This window comes from Pelodiscus sinensis, chromosome 32 (assembly GCF_052426305.1).
Source record: "Pelodiscus sinensis isolate ZL-2025 chromosome 32, ASM5242630v1, whole genome shotgun sequence".
Classification (NCBI taxonomy): Eukaryota; Metazoa; Chordata; order Testudines; family Trionychidae; genus Pelodiscus; species Pelodiscus sinensis.
Window position 1 is genome coordinate 9,474,933 of NC_143083.1, and position 16,701 is coordinate 9,491,633.

General features: G+C 47.7%; 1 protein-coding gene across 2 annotated transcripts in view; it reads right to left on the reverse strand.

The window, feature by feature from the left end:
• PIAS4 (protein inhibitor of activated STAT 4) overlaps nt 1-16,356 on the reverse strand; it is a 50,075-nt gene extending 33,719 nt beyond the window's left edge. For both annotated transcript variants that reach the window (XM_075903008.2, XM_075903009.2), the window contains exons 1-2: nt 16,235-16,356; nt 10,717-11,146 (exon numbers count right to left, since the gene is read on the reverse strand). In XM_075903008.2, coding sequence (XP_075759123.1) covers nt 10,717-11,146; nt 16,235-16,261 — 457 coding nt within the window. In that variant the 5' untranslated portion in view covers nt 16,262-16,356. The remainder of the gene's footprint in view (nt 1-10,716; nt 11,147-16,234) is intronic.
• Between the last annotated feature and the right edge of the window lie 345 nt (nt 16,357-16,701).

A 16,701-nucleotide genomic window follows, 5' to 3' on the forward strand; every position in this document is an offset into this window, starting at 1 on the left:
CAGGAGGGAAAGTTTAAAAAACTATTTTGGTCTGGAACTGCAGAGGATCCATCGTTTTGTGTTTGCTCCCCAAGTCAAAGAGTTGAAAACAGAAGAGTGCTATGTTATTCACCCCCCCCCCCACCTTCATATTTTTCCTCGCATATTCCAGATCCTGTAATTATATCAGTTGGTAATTAATAGCAACTCTTCCTCACTTGAGCCTCAACTAGGGAAGCTATACTTGCACTAAGCCCCTTCTGATACATTAATGAGAGTTTCCCCAGCAGCACCCCATCTCCCACATACACATGCCCTAGCATGCCAGCGGAATGCTACTGAAATTATGGCACCCCCTACCCCTGGTCCTCGCAGCATGCTTCTTCCCCCCCCCCCACTTCCAGCCCAGCAGAGAGTCCAGCTAGCATGGCTGCCTGACTTGCTGCAGCCCAGATGGGAGTGAATCAGTACACACCAAACAAATTCCCCTTACACCTCACTTCACTCCACAGATACCACCATGCACCCAGCTCCTCTTCCCTCCATCTACCCCCAAGCAGTCTGCTCCCCCCCACCCTAATCCAATGGGAGAGGGGGGAGGGGGTTAGAAGCCTACCTCTAGGGCACTAGTAGCTGCAACCTAGTTGGGAGTCAGGACAGGATGACAGCACAAACTCCCCACCCACACCTCACCTATGTCAGCCCTCCCCCCCCCCCAGTTTTCCCCACCTATCCCATGCAATCTGCTCCCCATTCCCCACCTCCTAGTCGAAGAGACTGGAAGAGAGCTAGGTTCCTGCAGCCATGTCTCTCTCCTCTCCTGGCTGCCCAAAGGGACAGGACCAGGACGTTCAAAATTCCCCTCCTCACAGCCACTCCCTCCTTCCTGGGAGAGGCACTCCCATTCGCAGCACAGAGTTGCTGCAGCTAGGGCAGAAATGCCCCTCTCCCAGCCAAGTAGCTTTGTGCAGGGCGGCCCTGTGTGGGGGTCATTAAGCAGCTGCATGGAAGCACAGCCCTACAGCTTCAGGAAATCTTGGTGCTGAGCCTTAAAGTGGAGCTGGTTAGTGTCTGTGTTGCTCTGCAGTAAGGATGTTAAATAATGATTAATTTACTAGCTGAGCAGTGGATGGAATTTCCATCGACTGCTCCACAGGCACTTCCGTAGCTGATCCCAGGCTCTGCTCAGCATGCCAAAGGGGGAAGCAGTGCATGGAGCCCAGGATCAGCTGAGGACTCCCCAGCTGACCCCGGGTTCTGTGGAAATGCTGCAGGGAGTCCAGGGTCAGCTAGGGAGTCCCCAGCTACCCCTTTGAAATGCTGCCATGGCAGGGCTCTACAAACAATGAAATCCACTTGCCCATGGTGAGTAGATTACACCCAGGAAGAGCCGGTGCAGAGCGATCTGCGCATGCGCAGAGTGCAGAACAGCGCAGCTGGCAAGTGGGGCTCACCGCCGCTCGGTGAGCCCTGTGCCATGGCATTTCAAAGCGACAGCGTTTCATGGAGCCCACAGTATGGGTTCCATGTGGCACAGAAGTTTGGAGTACCCCTTCTTCTCCGCCCCCTTTGCTGCCTCTGACAGAGGCAGAAAGGAGGGGGAAATCAACTAGTCGACTAGTCTTTAACAACCTTACTCTGCAGGAGGTGGATAACCTCAACTCTGTGCCTTGGCTGGGGGACACTAGAGGCTCTGACCCAGCAGGGAAGGGTGGTGGGGAGCCCCAGAGAGTAGGAAGGCAGGTGTCAGTGGCATGATCAGCACACCAGAGGAACAACCCAAGGGGACTTCTGTGATCCAATATACTGCTTGCAAGCAAAGATCACAGCACTCTGCACCCATAACAAGCATGCAGGCTATCACATCACCTCTTTCCTCAAAGAGCAGCCAGCTCCCCACAAACACCAGCTCCCACCAGCCCCTGCCATGCTGCTGCCTCTGAGGGGCACAGAAGCTGGTACGCGTGAGTAGCCACTTTTAAGCCAGCTCCCACCTTTCCCGCCCCACCTCTGTGTCAGAAGCGGTGGGAGGAGAAAGGAGAAATCATATATATAGTATCCCAATGTCTGTGACTAACGCTGTAGTGTTACAGTCTTGCCTCGGGGGGGGGGGGGGGCGGGGCGGCACTGCGCTGTTGCCTCCCACAGTGGCGCTCGGCTGACTTCTGCGCCGCTCAGTCAGGCCACCGTGGGGGAGCAAGCGGCCCCATGCTGCATGGGGAGTGCGGAGCCCAAACAGCTGCTTGCCCTTGCACAGGGAGCGTGGAGCCAGAACAGCCATTTGGGCTCCACAGTCCCCCGAGTGAGAGGCAGGAGGGGGAGAAGAGGAAGAGTGAGAGGCAGGAGGCGGAGGAGAGCTGAGAGAGAGGAGAGGGGGGAGGGCAGGAGGAGGAGAGGAGAGGGGATTTTTCAGGTCTCTCCTCCATGTCCCTGTTTTATGACAGGCTACTGGCTAGTTGTTAAGATTAACTGATGAGCTCAGGTTCATAGGTTAACCATGTACCTCTGTATACATTCACATCCCTATTCCGTAGCAGCACATTTACCCACAGCATGTTAGGATGTCCATATGAAATGGTTTCTGATCCAGGATCTGTCTCCAGTATTTTTATGGCATACCATCAGTAGCATCTGAAGCCATGTCTAAACTGAGAGAAGGTAAAATTAATAAGACTGATTTTTACCAGCCAATTTTGTAAAATAAAAAATGTATGTCCTCACCGTTGGCAAGAATTTGACGTAGCTCGAAGTAGCTCATCCCTAGTAGGGTAGCTATCTCGAGAGTGATGAACCGTGGGTAGTTATCCCACAGTCGCTGTGCCCCTTTGTATTCTGGGTTATGGGCCGAGTGCATGCTGGGACCACAACTGTGCAGTGGATGGATCTGGTTACATGTCATCAGTGGCCCATAATGCACTTGTTTCCTTCCTCCTCTCTGCTTAAGTCCAACAGAAGTCTTTTCATGCCCCTTTTTCCTCTTGGTGGTTATCTGTGCAGACGCCATAGCAGTGTTAGCATGGAACCCATTGTGAAGCCTGTCAACATCCTCAAAGCTCAATATTAGTACACCTAATACTGGAGTATGTCCAGAGCATACCCAGGGTCTGCCAGAATAAGGAAGCACCTGATGAGGCCATGAACACACACTTCTGTGAGGCAATTACAAATGCTACCAGCATTCAATCTTCTGGACACAACAGAATGCCAGTTCTGGTGTCAGACAGACAAGCACAGACTGGTGGGATTGCACTGTTATATGGGTATGGGACGATCACAGGTGGCTGCAAAACTTTTGTATGCATAAAGACACTTTCATGGAAGCCTGCAAAATGCTTTTCCCTCTACTAAAGTGCAAGAATACCAGGAGACCCACTGCATGTAGAATAGTGATAGAAATGTAGCCCTGTTAGTCTGGTGTAGCTGAAACAAAAAACAGGTCTATTTAGCACTTTAAAGACTAACAAGATGGTTTAATAGGTGATGAGCTTTCGTGGGCCAGACCCACTTCCTCAGATCAAGTAGTGGAAGAAAAGTGGCACAACCATATATACCAAAGGATACAATTAAAAAAAATGAACACATATGAAAAGGACAAATCAAATTTCAGACATTTGATTTGTCCTTTTCATGTGTGTTCATTTTTTTTAATTGTATCCTTTGGTATATATGGTTGTGCCAATTTTCTTCCACTACTTGATCTGAGGAAGTGGGACTGGCCCATGAAAGCTCATCTAATAAACCATCTTGTTAGTCTTTAAAGTGCTAAATAGTCCTGTTTTTTGTTTCAGGAGACCCACTCTGACAGTGAAGCAGTCAGTGGAAGCTTGCCATGCCAGAGAGCTACCAGTTGGGAATCAATTCAGAGTGGGAAAATCTACAATGGGGGCTTTTGTGATCCAAGAAGCCAAAGCAAACAATGCCCTTCTGCTTTGGAGGGTAGGGACTCTTAGAAATGTGGAGTACATAGTGGAGGGCTTCGCCGTGGTAGGGCGAGAGAATAGAAAGCACCTCCTCATCCTGGCACCTGACCAACTTGCAAAAGAGTACATAAGCCACAGAGGTGGTTCTTGATGGTGCTGCAGGGGCTGGTGAAATGGCCCTTATGATCCACCAACATCAAGGTGTGATGGTCAGGAAAGGTGCATGACATGTGAAACTTCAGTTACTCCTGCCTCCTTCAGCAAGCTGGAACTTTCCCCAGACCGGAAAATTTACAGAGATTTAAATTCCAATCATGATCCTTGGAGACCCAGCCTAGCTCTTGTTCCCATGGCTCATGAAGCCATATACACGCAGCCTGGACCACAGTAAGGAGCAGTTTAACTACAGGCTGATCAAGTGTAGAATGTTAGTAGAACATGGAACCTTCCTTTTAAATGCTCAAAAGCACAGTCTACTAACTAGGTTAGACCTCAGCGAACGCAACATTCCCATCGGGGTGGCAGCCTGCTGAGTGCTCCATAATAATTTGTGAGGGCAAGGGGAAAATGTATTTGTGAGGGTGGAATGCCAAGGCAAAGCGCCTAGTCACAGATTTTGACCAGCAAGACACCAGGACAATAATGAGAGCACAGCGAGGGGCAGTGCAAATCAGAGAGGCTTTGAAAGACAGTTTTGTGAATGGCCAGTTTTGAGAGTCATGCATGTTGCTCTGAACGAGTTGTCCCTACATTCAGTGTGCTTGACTGTTCCCTCCCACCCCTTCAATGCAAACAATAGAAGAGACTCTTGTTCAGAAATAATGCACGGTTATTTAGGAAACAGCCGGGACAGAAAAGGAGTCCAGGGTTGGAGCTTTGGAGAGGAGAGGGATGATCACAACTGCGAGAAGGACAGCCCTGGGGGTTGAGCATGATGCTGCCCTTGACTTTCGCCCACCTTGTTCTAGGACCCCTAGGAGAGGTGGCTACGGTACTGCAAGGGCTGGAGAGAGTGGCTACTCAGGTAGGCATCCTGGAAAGCCACCATATAGTCTATCACATCCACCATGGGCAACACCACTCTCCTGGTGTTTCACTTCCTATTCCCTGCATGCTCTCCTTTCCCCATGCTCCTTGGGGATCTCCTCCAGCAGCATATTCCTCCACTTGCTTATGCATGCCCTATCCAAGTTGGTGGATGCATTTGCTCCTTGATCTTCTGTTCCATTGTCTGTTTTCACCTATGGGTGTGTGTCAGGCAAACAGCTGCAGAGGCTGAGGAAGTGCACAGCAGGCCAACTGCTGTGACAAAGCGAAGGGCAGATTTTACAGGAGATACACTGTAGAGTGTAAAACCTAATGTGTCAGAATAACATGAAGGTCTGTTTAAAGACAACAGGGATGCATTATGTACAAGGACACAGTTAAGCTTTTAAGCAGCCTCTTTGCAGCAGGTACATGTCAGAGTTCTAGGTGTAGTAGCTGGACTTGGATTGGTGCCAAGCATGGTAAAGGGAGAGGCTGGGGCACACGCCCACAGCTGGGAGGGGGCACAAGACCCGAGCATGGTGGCAGAGCAGGGCAGGGACTCTCACGATACCAATATGTTCGGCTCCCCATCTCCCTCGCCCCTCTCCCAATTGCTGGGAGAATGCAACTTTCCTTTCGCATAGGAGCATGCAGGTGGAGAGTCCAGACCTGGCAGCAGGACAGAGGCTCAAGCCACAGCTTCATCAGGGATGAGCAAATGGAGGTTTATTGCAGAGGCATCAATTACTAGCTTCTCTTGCTTCATCCAGGTTGCCACGTGACATTAGTCTCTTCCAAATCAGAGTGATAGGAAGCAGATACTGACAATGTGGCCAGAAATCTGGACCCTATATATATATATATATAGTAGCCCAATGTCTGTGACTAATGCTGAAATGCTGGCTGTTCCCTCCCGCCGTGGTGCTCGGCTGGTTTCTGCGCCGCTCAGCCGGGTCGCTGTGCAGGAGCAAGCGGCACAAACAGCCATTTGGGGTCTGTACTCCCCACACGGCACAGAGTGTGAGGCAGGAGAGGGAAAAGAGAAAGAAAGAGACGGAGAGAGAGGCAGAAGGCGGAGGAGAACAGAGTGAGGGAGAGGCAGTAGGAGGAGGAGGAGAGAGAGAGAGACACACAAACACAGAGCGAGAGACTGGAGGCTCAGGAGAGAAGACCTACGTGGAGGAGAGACCTGAAAATCCTGTTTTATGACGGGCTAATTGGCTAGTGATGCAATACTTTATGCTGCACAGACGCCCGACTACTTACTGCTAGGTTGGTGTGGAATGGTGTCCTACCATAGAGGACGGAAGAAGACAGGCCTTCTCAAAAGCCTTGTGAGAGGGATTAAAGAATTCCCCTACAAGAGCTTTATGAAGATGCACAGGAAGGATTACTACTCTGTCTCCAGAAACAGTGGTTCCAGGGACTCCAAGCTCACTGTATAAGCACAGTGGTACACACAGATCACACCCACTTTTAGCAAATTAAATGTGAACTCACCAGAAGTGCTCTCCCTGGGAGCAGTGCCCGATAGACGTCTTGGGAGGAGGAAATGGTTTCCAATGTGATAAAAAGTTCTTGGTTCTCAGTGACATTGGTTGCCCCACTCGCCTTCTGAGCGTTCTCCTCCCACTCCTCCACCATGCAGTCCTCCATGCAGTTGCCCAAGGCTGCCTAAGTGTCTTGGGAGGAATCCACGGACTGACTAGGAAAACTGGTCGGTCCCCCCACACCAGGATCAGATGCTGCTGCTTGTAGAAGCAGCACATGTGCACAGATAAAGGAAGCAAACTGATGGTCTGGAGTTGTCTTCGGTAGGACTGCCTCAGCTCCTTTATTTTCACTTAACACTGCTGGGCATATCCTCTCTCCACCATGCCCTTTGCTGTTTAAAGTGGCTTCCTATGAGTACTGGCTCCCACCTGCCCCTCAACATGGAATTGCTGTGTAATTACTGAAATTTACATTTCTCTTGCTGCTTCATAGTTCTGAGAGAACAGATTCCTCTTACCACATAGCAATGAGGTCCAGGATCTCTAGCTCGCTCCATGCTGGGGCTTATCTGTGACCTTGGAAACTCATGTAGCTCATGGAATGCGAACTTGTGGTCATATGTGCTGCTCAGGTGTGCTGCCTACTCTGAGATCTGCACACCACACAGGAAACTAAATTCAAATTTTCCTGGAGCTTTTCCTGTCCACCTAGAGAGCAGTAGAGTTGAAAGTCGTGGCCAGACCAGTCATCACAGGGCACTGTGGGACACTTACCAAAAACGTTGATTTTCACAGAACTGCATCTGCACTACCTCAAGTCCACCATGCAAGACTGAATTTAGCGGTTACTCCTTATGAAAGCAGGAGTACAGAAATCAACTTTAACGGCTCTTAAAGTCGACAGAGCAGGTGCGGTAGTATTGATGCATTGTTTAGAAAATAGTCCTAATGCGGCTAAGTTCCACGTAAACTCCCAGTGTAGACCAGGCCTGACTTTTCTATAGAACAACTCTCAGGACTGGTCTACAGACAAGTTGCACTGCTCGAACAAGAAGATGTAAAAGCAATTGATAAGCTTTTATTCTTCCAAGAGATCCTTCTCATGAAGCAGAACTCAATAGACTAGTAATGTTAGCCCTTGACTGCTAACTCCCACAGCAGCCAGCTATGCTGAGGGCCACAGCGGGGCCAGGCAATGGGACCCAAGTTAAAATGGTTAACCAGTTAAGCGCTATTGTTTAACATCCCTACCATAAAGCATTTATTTTTGCTTTGCGTTCCTAAGTTAATACTTTGAGTTAAATTGTCAGCATGCCAGTTTCCAAAACACAAACTATTAGTGTACTCTTGAGTATAGTTCACTAGCACTCTGATCAGCGCTGTTCTTGGGTTAAGACAGCCAGAATCTTATTGAGCCAAGTACAAAAGTTAGATAACATGTCTATCACCCCTGCTAATATTAATGTGAGGAGAGCAAGCCAGTTCAGAACCAGAGATTCCTCCTAGTCTTTCAGTTTGGTAACTAGAAATTAGAGATTATGTCACAACATTCTGCCATGCTGAAATAGTCAGGGATCATACACTGAACTTACCCCCTATCAATAATTCTCCACAATTGTATTTTTTGCCACCATCAATGCTGGATTTACAGGGTTGGTAAAACAAGTAAAAATGTAAATAATCTGTACTTCAGTGTGATAAGAGTACAAAAGCATCTGTTCTGCACCAAGCCCCACAGATTAAGCACAAATTACATCAAGAGAAAATTTGTTAAATGTGTCCAGGGAACAAGAGGACTTCCAGGAGGAGTGAGCTTTTATAGGGAGTAGGATGCCAGTTTAGCCTAACTAAAGATCTGATCTGACATAACACTTCTACGTATTGTCAAACTTAGTACCCTCTGATAAACAGTAAGGATGTTAAGCAGCGTGTGGTTTGTTAGTCGTGTAGTGACAAAAATTGTGTCAGCTAAATGATTAATCGATAAGGGTTAGCACAGCAAGCACTCAGTCCTGGCTTATGCAGTGTCTGGCAACTATTTCCACTGCGGCTCTGCACTAAGAGCAGAGGAACCAGCAGGAAGGCAGCCCAGCTCATGAAGGGTCCTGGGAACTGCTCCTAAATTACTTTACCTGAAGTGCTGCAGCGGGGGTAGCTCCCAGTTCTGGCACGAGCTGGGTCTAAACTGGATTGCTGCCCACAGCACCTAAATTACTTTTTATGCAGAGCCGCAGTGGGGGTAGCTCCAGGACCGGCACAAGCTGGGACTGAGCTGCGCTGTTTGCCAGCCCTCAAAAAAATGTATTTTTGGCAGGGCTGTGGGGGCAGAGGATACATGTAGTCAGTAGCATTAACTGATAAACTTTCACTTACTGGTTGTTTAGCCACCTTCATTATATCCCTAATAATCAGGCTACATATATTTTTCTTGGAGCTATGAATAGGAGATGGAGCTGTCCCTGAAAAACAAAAAAACCCTCACTTCTCAACTTCAGAATACTCAATTACATATTCAATTGTCTTTCCAATGGACTAGCACACAAAAAATTCAAGACTGAAGTAACCAATTTCTAAAATTCTGTTTAAATTATCAGCCTTAACAACTGTACTCCCTTCCAATGCAGACAAATCATGTACATCTGAAGCATGGATAGTATAGTTAATACAGTTTATACTGTTAAGTAGTCCAGAAGCTAAGAAATATGGAAAATAAGAGTAAACAGGGAAACTCCACAAGGAGTAATAAACATATGGAATAAGTTAACAAGGAAGGCAACTGAAACAGAGGATATAAATAATCTCAAGGGATACTCAGCCTAGTTTGTGAAGGCAGAAGGGAGTGAAGGGGTATGATGAAAAAAGCAGGAAGATGGGATTAAGAAATTATGAATGTGCAGGAACATAGAAACAGGAAACCGCCATCTGGTACTAATATTTATGTTCTTTTGAATTAACAAGGACAGTTTAAGTATTATCTGATTTGTGTTCTGGCAGGTTTCTCAGAGCCACGTAACAGTTAAAAAAGTGCCTTTTATGTCCACATTAGAGAAACAAATCCACACTTCTGCCTAGCAAGGCTATTCAGCAGAGGCTGCGCTTCCCACATGCCTTCAAACTTCCAGACTATGTTCAGACTGCAGCAGTTCCTCTAGTTGCCATCTGGGTAAGATGTCACTAGCTTCATTTATCAGCACTGCTTTCATTTCTGTGCACATTAAGCTCAAGCCTTTCCAACAATGGGAGATCAAGTTTTGTATTTATTTTGCTTAGAAAGTCCATTATGTAACAAGGCCTGAGGCTACCAAGTTTACTCTGTGGGCCACTGAAGAAGGGTGTCATTTAATGGGTCACAAAGCAAAGAAAGCCACAACCATGGCAAAAAGACCATTTTGCCTACACCACACACAAAATACACATTATATTCTATTATGGTCATACTGTCACTATCTAGAATCACAAACACTAATCCAGACCGATCATCATGACTCCGAGGTGGAAGAAATTGCTTTTTTCGTGTTCCAGAGTTCCTCTAGTGACTCCTCAAAATACAAAGCATGGTGCATAACTATGGTAGGTTTATATAATTAAGACAAGGCATTGGTGTGTGATTTAAAATAGGAAGATCCCTTTATTTGTGGGAAACTGAGGCTTTGATTACACTTACAATTTTAGAAGTGTAGCCAAGGCACCTCTTCCAGCACTCTATGTAAACCACCTCCACAAGAGCAGTTAGCTAACAGCACTGGGAGCCCGGTTCACACCGGTGCTCTACAGTGCTGTAACTTGCTTTGCTCATGGAAGTGGGAGGGGAGGGGATGTACAGTGCAGTGAAGTGCCATTGTAGACTTAGTTCTACACTTTATCATGGCAGACTTAGGCTAACTGATATCGGTATAGAAAAGGCACTGTTCCAGCTTAGCGTAGTTATAACACTGATGGAGAAAACAGCTGCCCCCCTACATTGACTAGTGCAGGGACACATCAGTCAGTACATAAGGATGCAATATGTTAAGGCAGCACTTTCACTGAAGGATACAAAGACTACATCAAAACAAGATAGGCTTTCAAGTCACTTATCAAAGGAATTGCAGCTCCTGCTTCAAGAAAGGTAAAAAAAGCAACAAATATTATTCCAAACCAAGGGAGACCAACTAGAAGAGAACCTACTGATTTTCTCTGTTATGTGTCCTTACTGTTCAACAAAAATGCTGCCATAAAACTTGCATATTTTTTCAGTCCTTTTCCAAACTGAGTCCTGGCTATTAGTCTTGTATCTGCATATACGAAAGACTCACCTAGCTCTGTTGGCTTCAGCAGTTCATCCAAGGTGGTATAGAAGGGAAGTTTCACCAGCCGAACTTCAGGCTTTACAACTTTGGGTGGTAACCTTCCCAGTCCATTAAGGTATTTCCCATAGAGTGCTGGATAGTCAATGTTAGGAGTGGAGAGAGAAGTCCTAGCAACAGTGCTCCCTCGGTCATAGGAAGAATGTATAGAGAGCGCCTCTGGAGGTCGGTGCTGCTGTGGCTGCCCTGATTCAGAGCTCTTCTTGGCATAGCGAGTCTCATAGAGCTCTTTAATTTTCTTGAAAACTTCAGGGCTACAATCAAACTGGACCAGCTGCAATGCTCTAGTGACCAGCTCATGTTTAAGTCCACTCTTACTCCGGCCAACAAAACCCAGTAACATCTGAAGGTCTGAGACTCTGAAACTCATCACCATGTTCTAGGAAATAAAGGTAAAACATTAAAGTAAAAGATTTTTAAAGTTATAAAGAGATCAAGTGACAATTCTCTCCAGAGTCTATACCCTAGAACTCAAAATATTAAAATTTACTTGCAAGGACTGACACCAAGCCTTCTGTTTCAATGGCATGCTGTTCAAGTGATTAATGTGTCATGCATTTGACACTTGTTTGTGCAATGGCAATATATAAGAGAGAAACTGAACATTGGTCAGTATACACAGACCTGAAAGCTGTGACAAGCTAGTCACTAAATTACCAAATAATTTGTGATAAGTACAAAGTAATCTCTTGGTAACAATTGGAAACAACTGCAGTCCCAGGGACACAACTTGCATCTGGTTAGTGGAAGAGCAAGTGTATCGGGGTTATTAACTACTTCTGCCCACATCTCGCTTCCTTCAATCTGCTCTCTTGTGAACAGGACCAATGCTTACTTCTGTTAGGGTTCTGAGGGAGCCCAAAGAAACTACCAATTTTCAGTCTGACCCTAAGGTTTTGAACAACACTGAAATTGACCACTTGTCAACTTCACACTTCTGCCTGGGGTGAGAGCCAGAGAGCAGTGAAGCACAGCAATGATCTACACTTGGAAGACAGTCTTCATAAAGATAAGACCAAGAAAATATTAATTAAAATTAATGCTCTTGTTCTGCAGAGATTGATTATTGACGCCTTCCTCATTGCCAAAAAAATTTCACACAGACCCAGAGTGAACAAAGTGCTTTTCGAGCCCTGAAAATATGTTTGAACATTTGCATTTATCCTTGCATCTTGTTCACAGTTTTCAAAAATATAGGAAAAATCTTCTAGAACATAAATTCTACATGCCCAGCTGTAGGTGATGAAATCAGACACTAGGGATATAAAATCCCATTAATTGGTTAACTGATTAATGCAGAAGGGAGGGAAGGGGGCTGAGGCCAGTCGGGAGCAGTCCCTTCCCCCTTCTTCAGCCTGACCCAGCCCTGTGGGGGTCCACTGGGGACAGAAGCAGCCCCCTGCTGGCAAGGAGCTGCTTCAGCCCTCCCTGGTTAACAGTTAACTGGAACTAGTAAGCATGACTGTTAATGGTGTCCCTATCAGGCCCTAAGTCTTTTCAATATTTATTTCCTGATTATATGGAAAATAAATATTGAAATCAGATTATTAATTTACAAAAAGAGGTTGAAGATAACATTCTTACTGTCAATGAAAAAAATTGACAAGCCAACTTTTAAAGGAAAAACAGCAACTGAATTAAATCCAGAAATATTTATTAACAATATTGGGGGGGCATGAAATTCAACACAGGCCATGTCTACACTATGGCACCGTAGCAGCAATAGCGCTTCTCCTACACCAGCATAACCCTGAAATGTAGACAGCATTCAGTGACAGAAGGTATTTTTGGTCACTGCAGCAACACTCCCCTCCCTACTGATGGAAGCATCCTTCCCTTGACAGAGCTGTGTCTACACTAGGCATGAGAAGGGCACAAGCATGGTGCGGGGGAGGGGGGTGTTACCAGAATGCCATAGCTCTGTCAACGTAAATTTTAATAATTAACCTCTTGCATTTTATTCTTCCCCTTTCCGGTAAAATCCCCTTGGACTTCCTGTTTCACTGAAGCAGTCCTAGAAGGCATCACAATACACCTGGGTTCAGTGAAACACTTAGTAGTGTGATTGTATGTTCTGGAATCTCTTCAGTGAAAAAAAGAAAAAAGGGGAAGGGAGAGAGTTTTGGTAAGCCAATGAATGATGTTTGGTGGTTAGGAAAGTAATCTAGGAGTCGGCAGACCCAGATTCAGTTCTTTACTACACCTCATGCTCCTGGTGTGACCCCAGGCAAGTTAATCTCTCTGTGCATCACTACCCATTTGAAAGATGAGGGTAACAGAACTTTTCCATACCCCATTGGGGCATTCTGAGGACATACTACAGCAAAGAGGACTAAAGCACCAGACAAGAGAGTTATCCCTGTGCTCACTGCCTAATTTCCTGTCTTCTTGATGTATTAAGCATATAATTCTTGCTGCTTTTTTGCAATTTATGTTTACCCAGATTTTGGGTCTAGAGACGTTATCAGATTTGAATAAAAAGCAAAGCAGGCTATTTTAGCACAAAGAAATACAGGTTGAACCGCTCTAGTCTGGCACACTCTGGCCCTGCAACATCTGTGGTCCCACATAATTTTAGTTATCTAGATGTCCACGTATGGGTGTGGCCAAGTTTCCCGTCATCCCATAAAGTTTCTTTAAAGCCACTAGTCCTGTCTCAGTGTTCTGTGCTGTTATTTAGCTCTAATTTACCCCATAAGACTTCTAAGAGCCCAGTAAGCAGTGAAAGTGTTGGAAATGCTGCTACACAATACTGACCACCCCCACTATGGTCTTGCAAATTATCTGGTTTGGCACTGGCCAAGTCCCAAGGGTTTAACCTGTATGGCTGTGTCTAGACTGGCATGATTTTCCGGAAATGCTTTTAACAGAAAAGTTTTCCGTTAAAAGTATTTTCGGAACACAGCATCTAGATTGGCATGGACGCTTTTCTGCAAAAGCACTTTTTGCAGAAAAGCGTCCGTGCCAATCTAGACGCGCTTTTCCACAAAAAAGCCCCAATCGACATTTTCGCGATCGGGGCTCTTTTGCGGAAAACAAATCTGAGCTGTCTACACTGGCCCTTTTGCGCAAAAGTTTTGCGCAAAAGGACTTTTGCCCGAATGGGAGCAGCATAGTATTTCTGCAAGAACACTGACAATCTTACATGAGATCATCAGTGCTTTTGCAGAAATTCAAGCATCCAGTGTAGACAGCTGGCAAGTTTTTCCAGAAAAGCGGCTGATTTTCCGGAAAAACTGGCCTGTCTAGACATAGCCTATGTGTTTAGAATTGGGATTACCAGTTAACCAGTGTTGACAAAGCCATGCTTTCCAGGGTGCCTACCATGGGGGAGGGATGCACCAGTCCAGCCAGACCCTAAGCGAGGAGCTGGTTATCATATGTTTAACTGCTTAACATTTTAAACAGGATTTTACATCTCTAGTCTAGAACCTCAGGCTTCTAACTCAGAGTGGTAGGAATATGCAGTTCTCGTTAGCTCATGAGATTATTGTAAAGTGAATATAGATGTAAGCCTTGTGCAGCTAAAAGACAGCAAATTGTGTGTTGAAGCATGGAAGATAATGAATTCTCGCTACAGCCAGACAACAGATATCTTTAAGATACTTCCTTTCGGAGGAATGGTGGGCTTCTGCCCACAATAATAAAGAAGGCTTAACACAAGAAGGGGAATCAGCCACCATTATGTCTAGATGTACAGTTTTCTACATTTTATGTCTGCCCTATATAAGCCAGTTCTATGATTCACAGCATTCACTGGGTCTGCCCTGTTATTCCATTACTTAATGCCTAATCCTGCCAGAAGCTGAGCACCTTCAGCCATGACTGAAGTCACTTGAAGTCTTTAGACAGGCAAGAATGGGACTTTATCCTGGAAGTCTTGTTATTGTACTGTGAGGTTACAGTTCTGCTTCACAGACAGTACACCTGTGATTCCACTCACTGGCAGGCAGGAACTGAAGAGCCCTACTCATGCAGAGAGCAGTATCACATAGCAGAACTGGACTCAATCTTGGAATCTGTGCAAGTCTTCCTCTCTCCAACGGTGCTCGTCATGCACAAAATATTTTGTAAGTATAATACAGTTTAATATTTTTTTAAATTGTCATGTCACTAAGCAACCTCCAAATACATCAGATATCACAGAATCCTCTAACGTATGCAGATTTATAGACTATCAACATTTTCTCTAGAACTCTTAAAGCTTCAGATCTCATTCATTAGGTACCTCCATATTCACTTCTCTGGAAGCTTCTCAATACCTTCAATTCAGATAATAAAACAATCCATTTATGCTTTCATAGGGGTGGGGGGTAAACTTTGCAAACAATATGACCCACAGGAGACATTTGGACAGTTCACTCACCCCTCACTCCAAAACCATTTCCTAAAATGTCAGTGGAGGAAACCTGGATGTCATCACTTCACACTCACACCCCCAATTGCACTTACAAACTCTTCACTCTGAAGCCCAGAGAGCTGAGATTGGAACAGGAAAGGGGGCGTCATGAGGGAGTCACAGAGGAAAGGAAAAATGAGAGAGTAGATGGGAGAACTGCAGGAGGGACCTGAGGCAATGACTACTTGGGAAGAGGCAATAGTAGCAGGAGATGAAGGGGGGGGAGGAGAAGAGTGTCGGGAGGAAAGCCAAGGTGTGTGGGGAGCAGTATGCCTGTTTTAATCATTTTATCACAGCCTGCTAAAATGGGGGAGATCTTAGGGTTCAGTGTTGGGATGAGAAGATGCCAAGACAGCGGTGGGTGGGGAATCTGAAGCATCAGCTGCACAGAATGAAAACAGGGGAAGCTCTAAGTGGTGGGCAATTTCAGGGGTCAGTGGGGGAGCCGGAAAGGCCCCAAGGGAAGCACAGGAATCAGCCTGGGGATGCAAAGAGGCTGAGTGAAGGCCCGTGGAGTTGGCACAGACAGGAAAATGCTGAAGCTGCTGGTGGAGGTCTCGGAGAGGGGGGGATGACAGGCTGGCACTGACACTGGGAGGTGGGTACAGGGAGGGGTGGGGTCTCCGGGGTCAGCTACAGAAGGGCAGGGAGCCCCCGGGGATGGTTATGGCGGGGCGGGGAGGCAGGACGGAGCCGACGCGAGGGGATGGGGGTCCCGTAGGGACACGAGGGGGGATGGGACGACGCTGGCGGCGGGAGGGGGGGGTCTCTGGTAACGGGACGGCGCCGCCGGGGGAGCGGGCGAGGGCTCCGGCCGACAGGGGCGGGGCTGGGGAGGCTCGGCCCGGGCCCGCAGGGAGCTGGCGGACGAGGCCCGGGCGGGGGGGCGGCGAGCAGGCCGGCCCGGGTGCCCGCGGGGGAGGTGGGAGCCAGCGGCGCCTGCCGCAGGGAAGGTCCCAGGGGCCCGCCCGGCCCCGGGTGCTGGGAGCCGCGCTCCCCGGCCGTGCCACGGCCGCCCCCGGGGCCCCGCCCCGCGCGCCCCCCGCTGAGGGGAGGCCGCTCACTCACTTTCGCCTCCACCAATTCCGCCGCCATCTTGGCTTCCAGCGTCCACCGGCGCGCCGGGAGCCGCCGCCGAGTCACGTGACACGCACCCTTTCCTTCCTCGCCCTCCCCCCTCCCCCCCGGAGGGGGCGGGCTTAGAGAAGAGCGGGGAACCAATCCCATCGCGCTCCAGCCCCCCGCCCCTCGCCGGCCGCCCGCCCGCGCACGCGCGCTGCCGCCCACTCCCGCCCCGCCCATGACCCCGTTCTAGCCGCCTCCGGGCTCTTAAAGTGACAGAGCCGGGGGGCTGGGGAGGGGGGACAGCGCCAGGCCCGGGGCAGAACGGGGCGCTGCAAACCCCGCTCCTCCCGGGGAGCTGGGCCCCGGCCAGCAACAGGGCCCTCGTCTGCGGGCGGGGCAGCCAGAGAACGGGCTTTAATTAATTAATTAATTATTAATTAGCCCACTGGCGGGCTAACAAAGGCCATTAA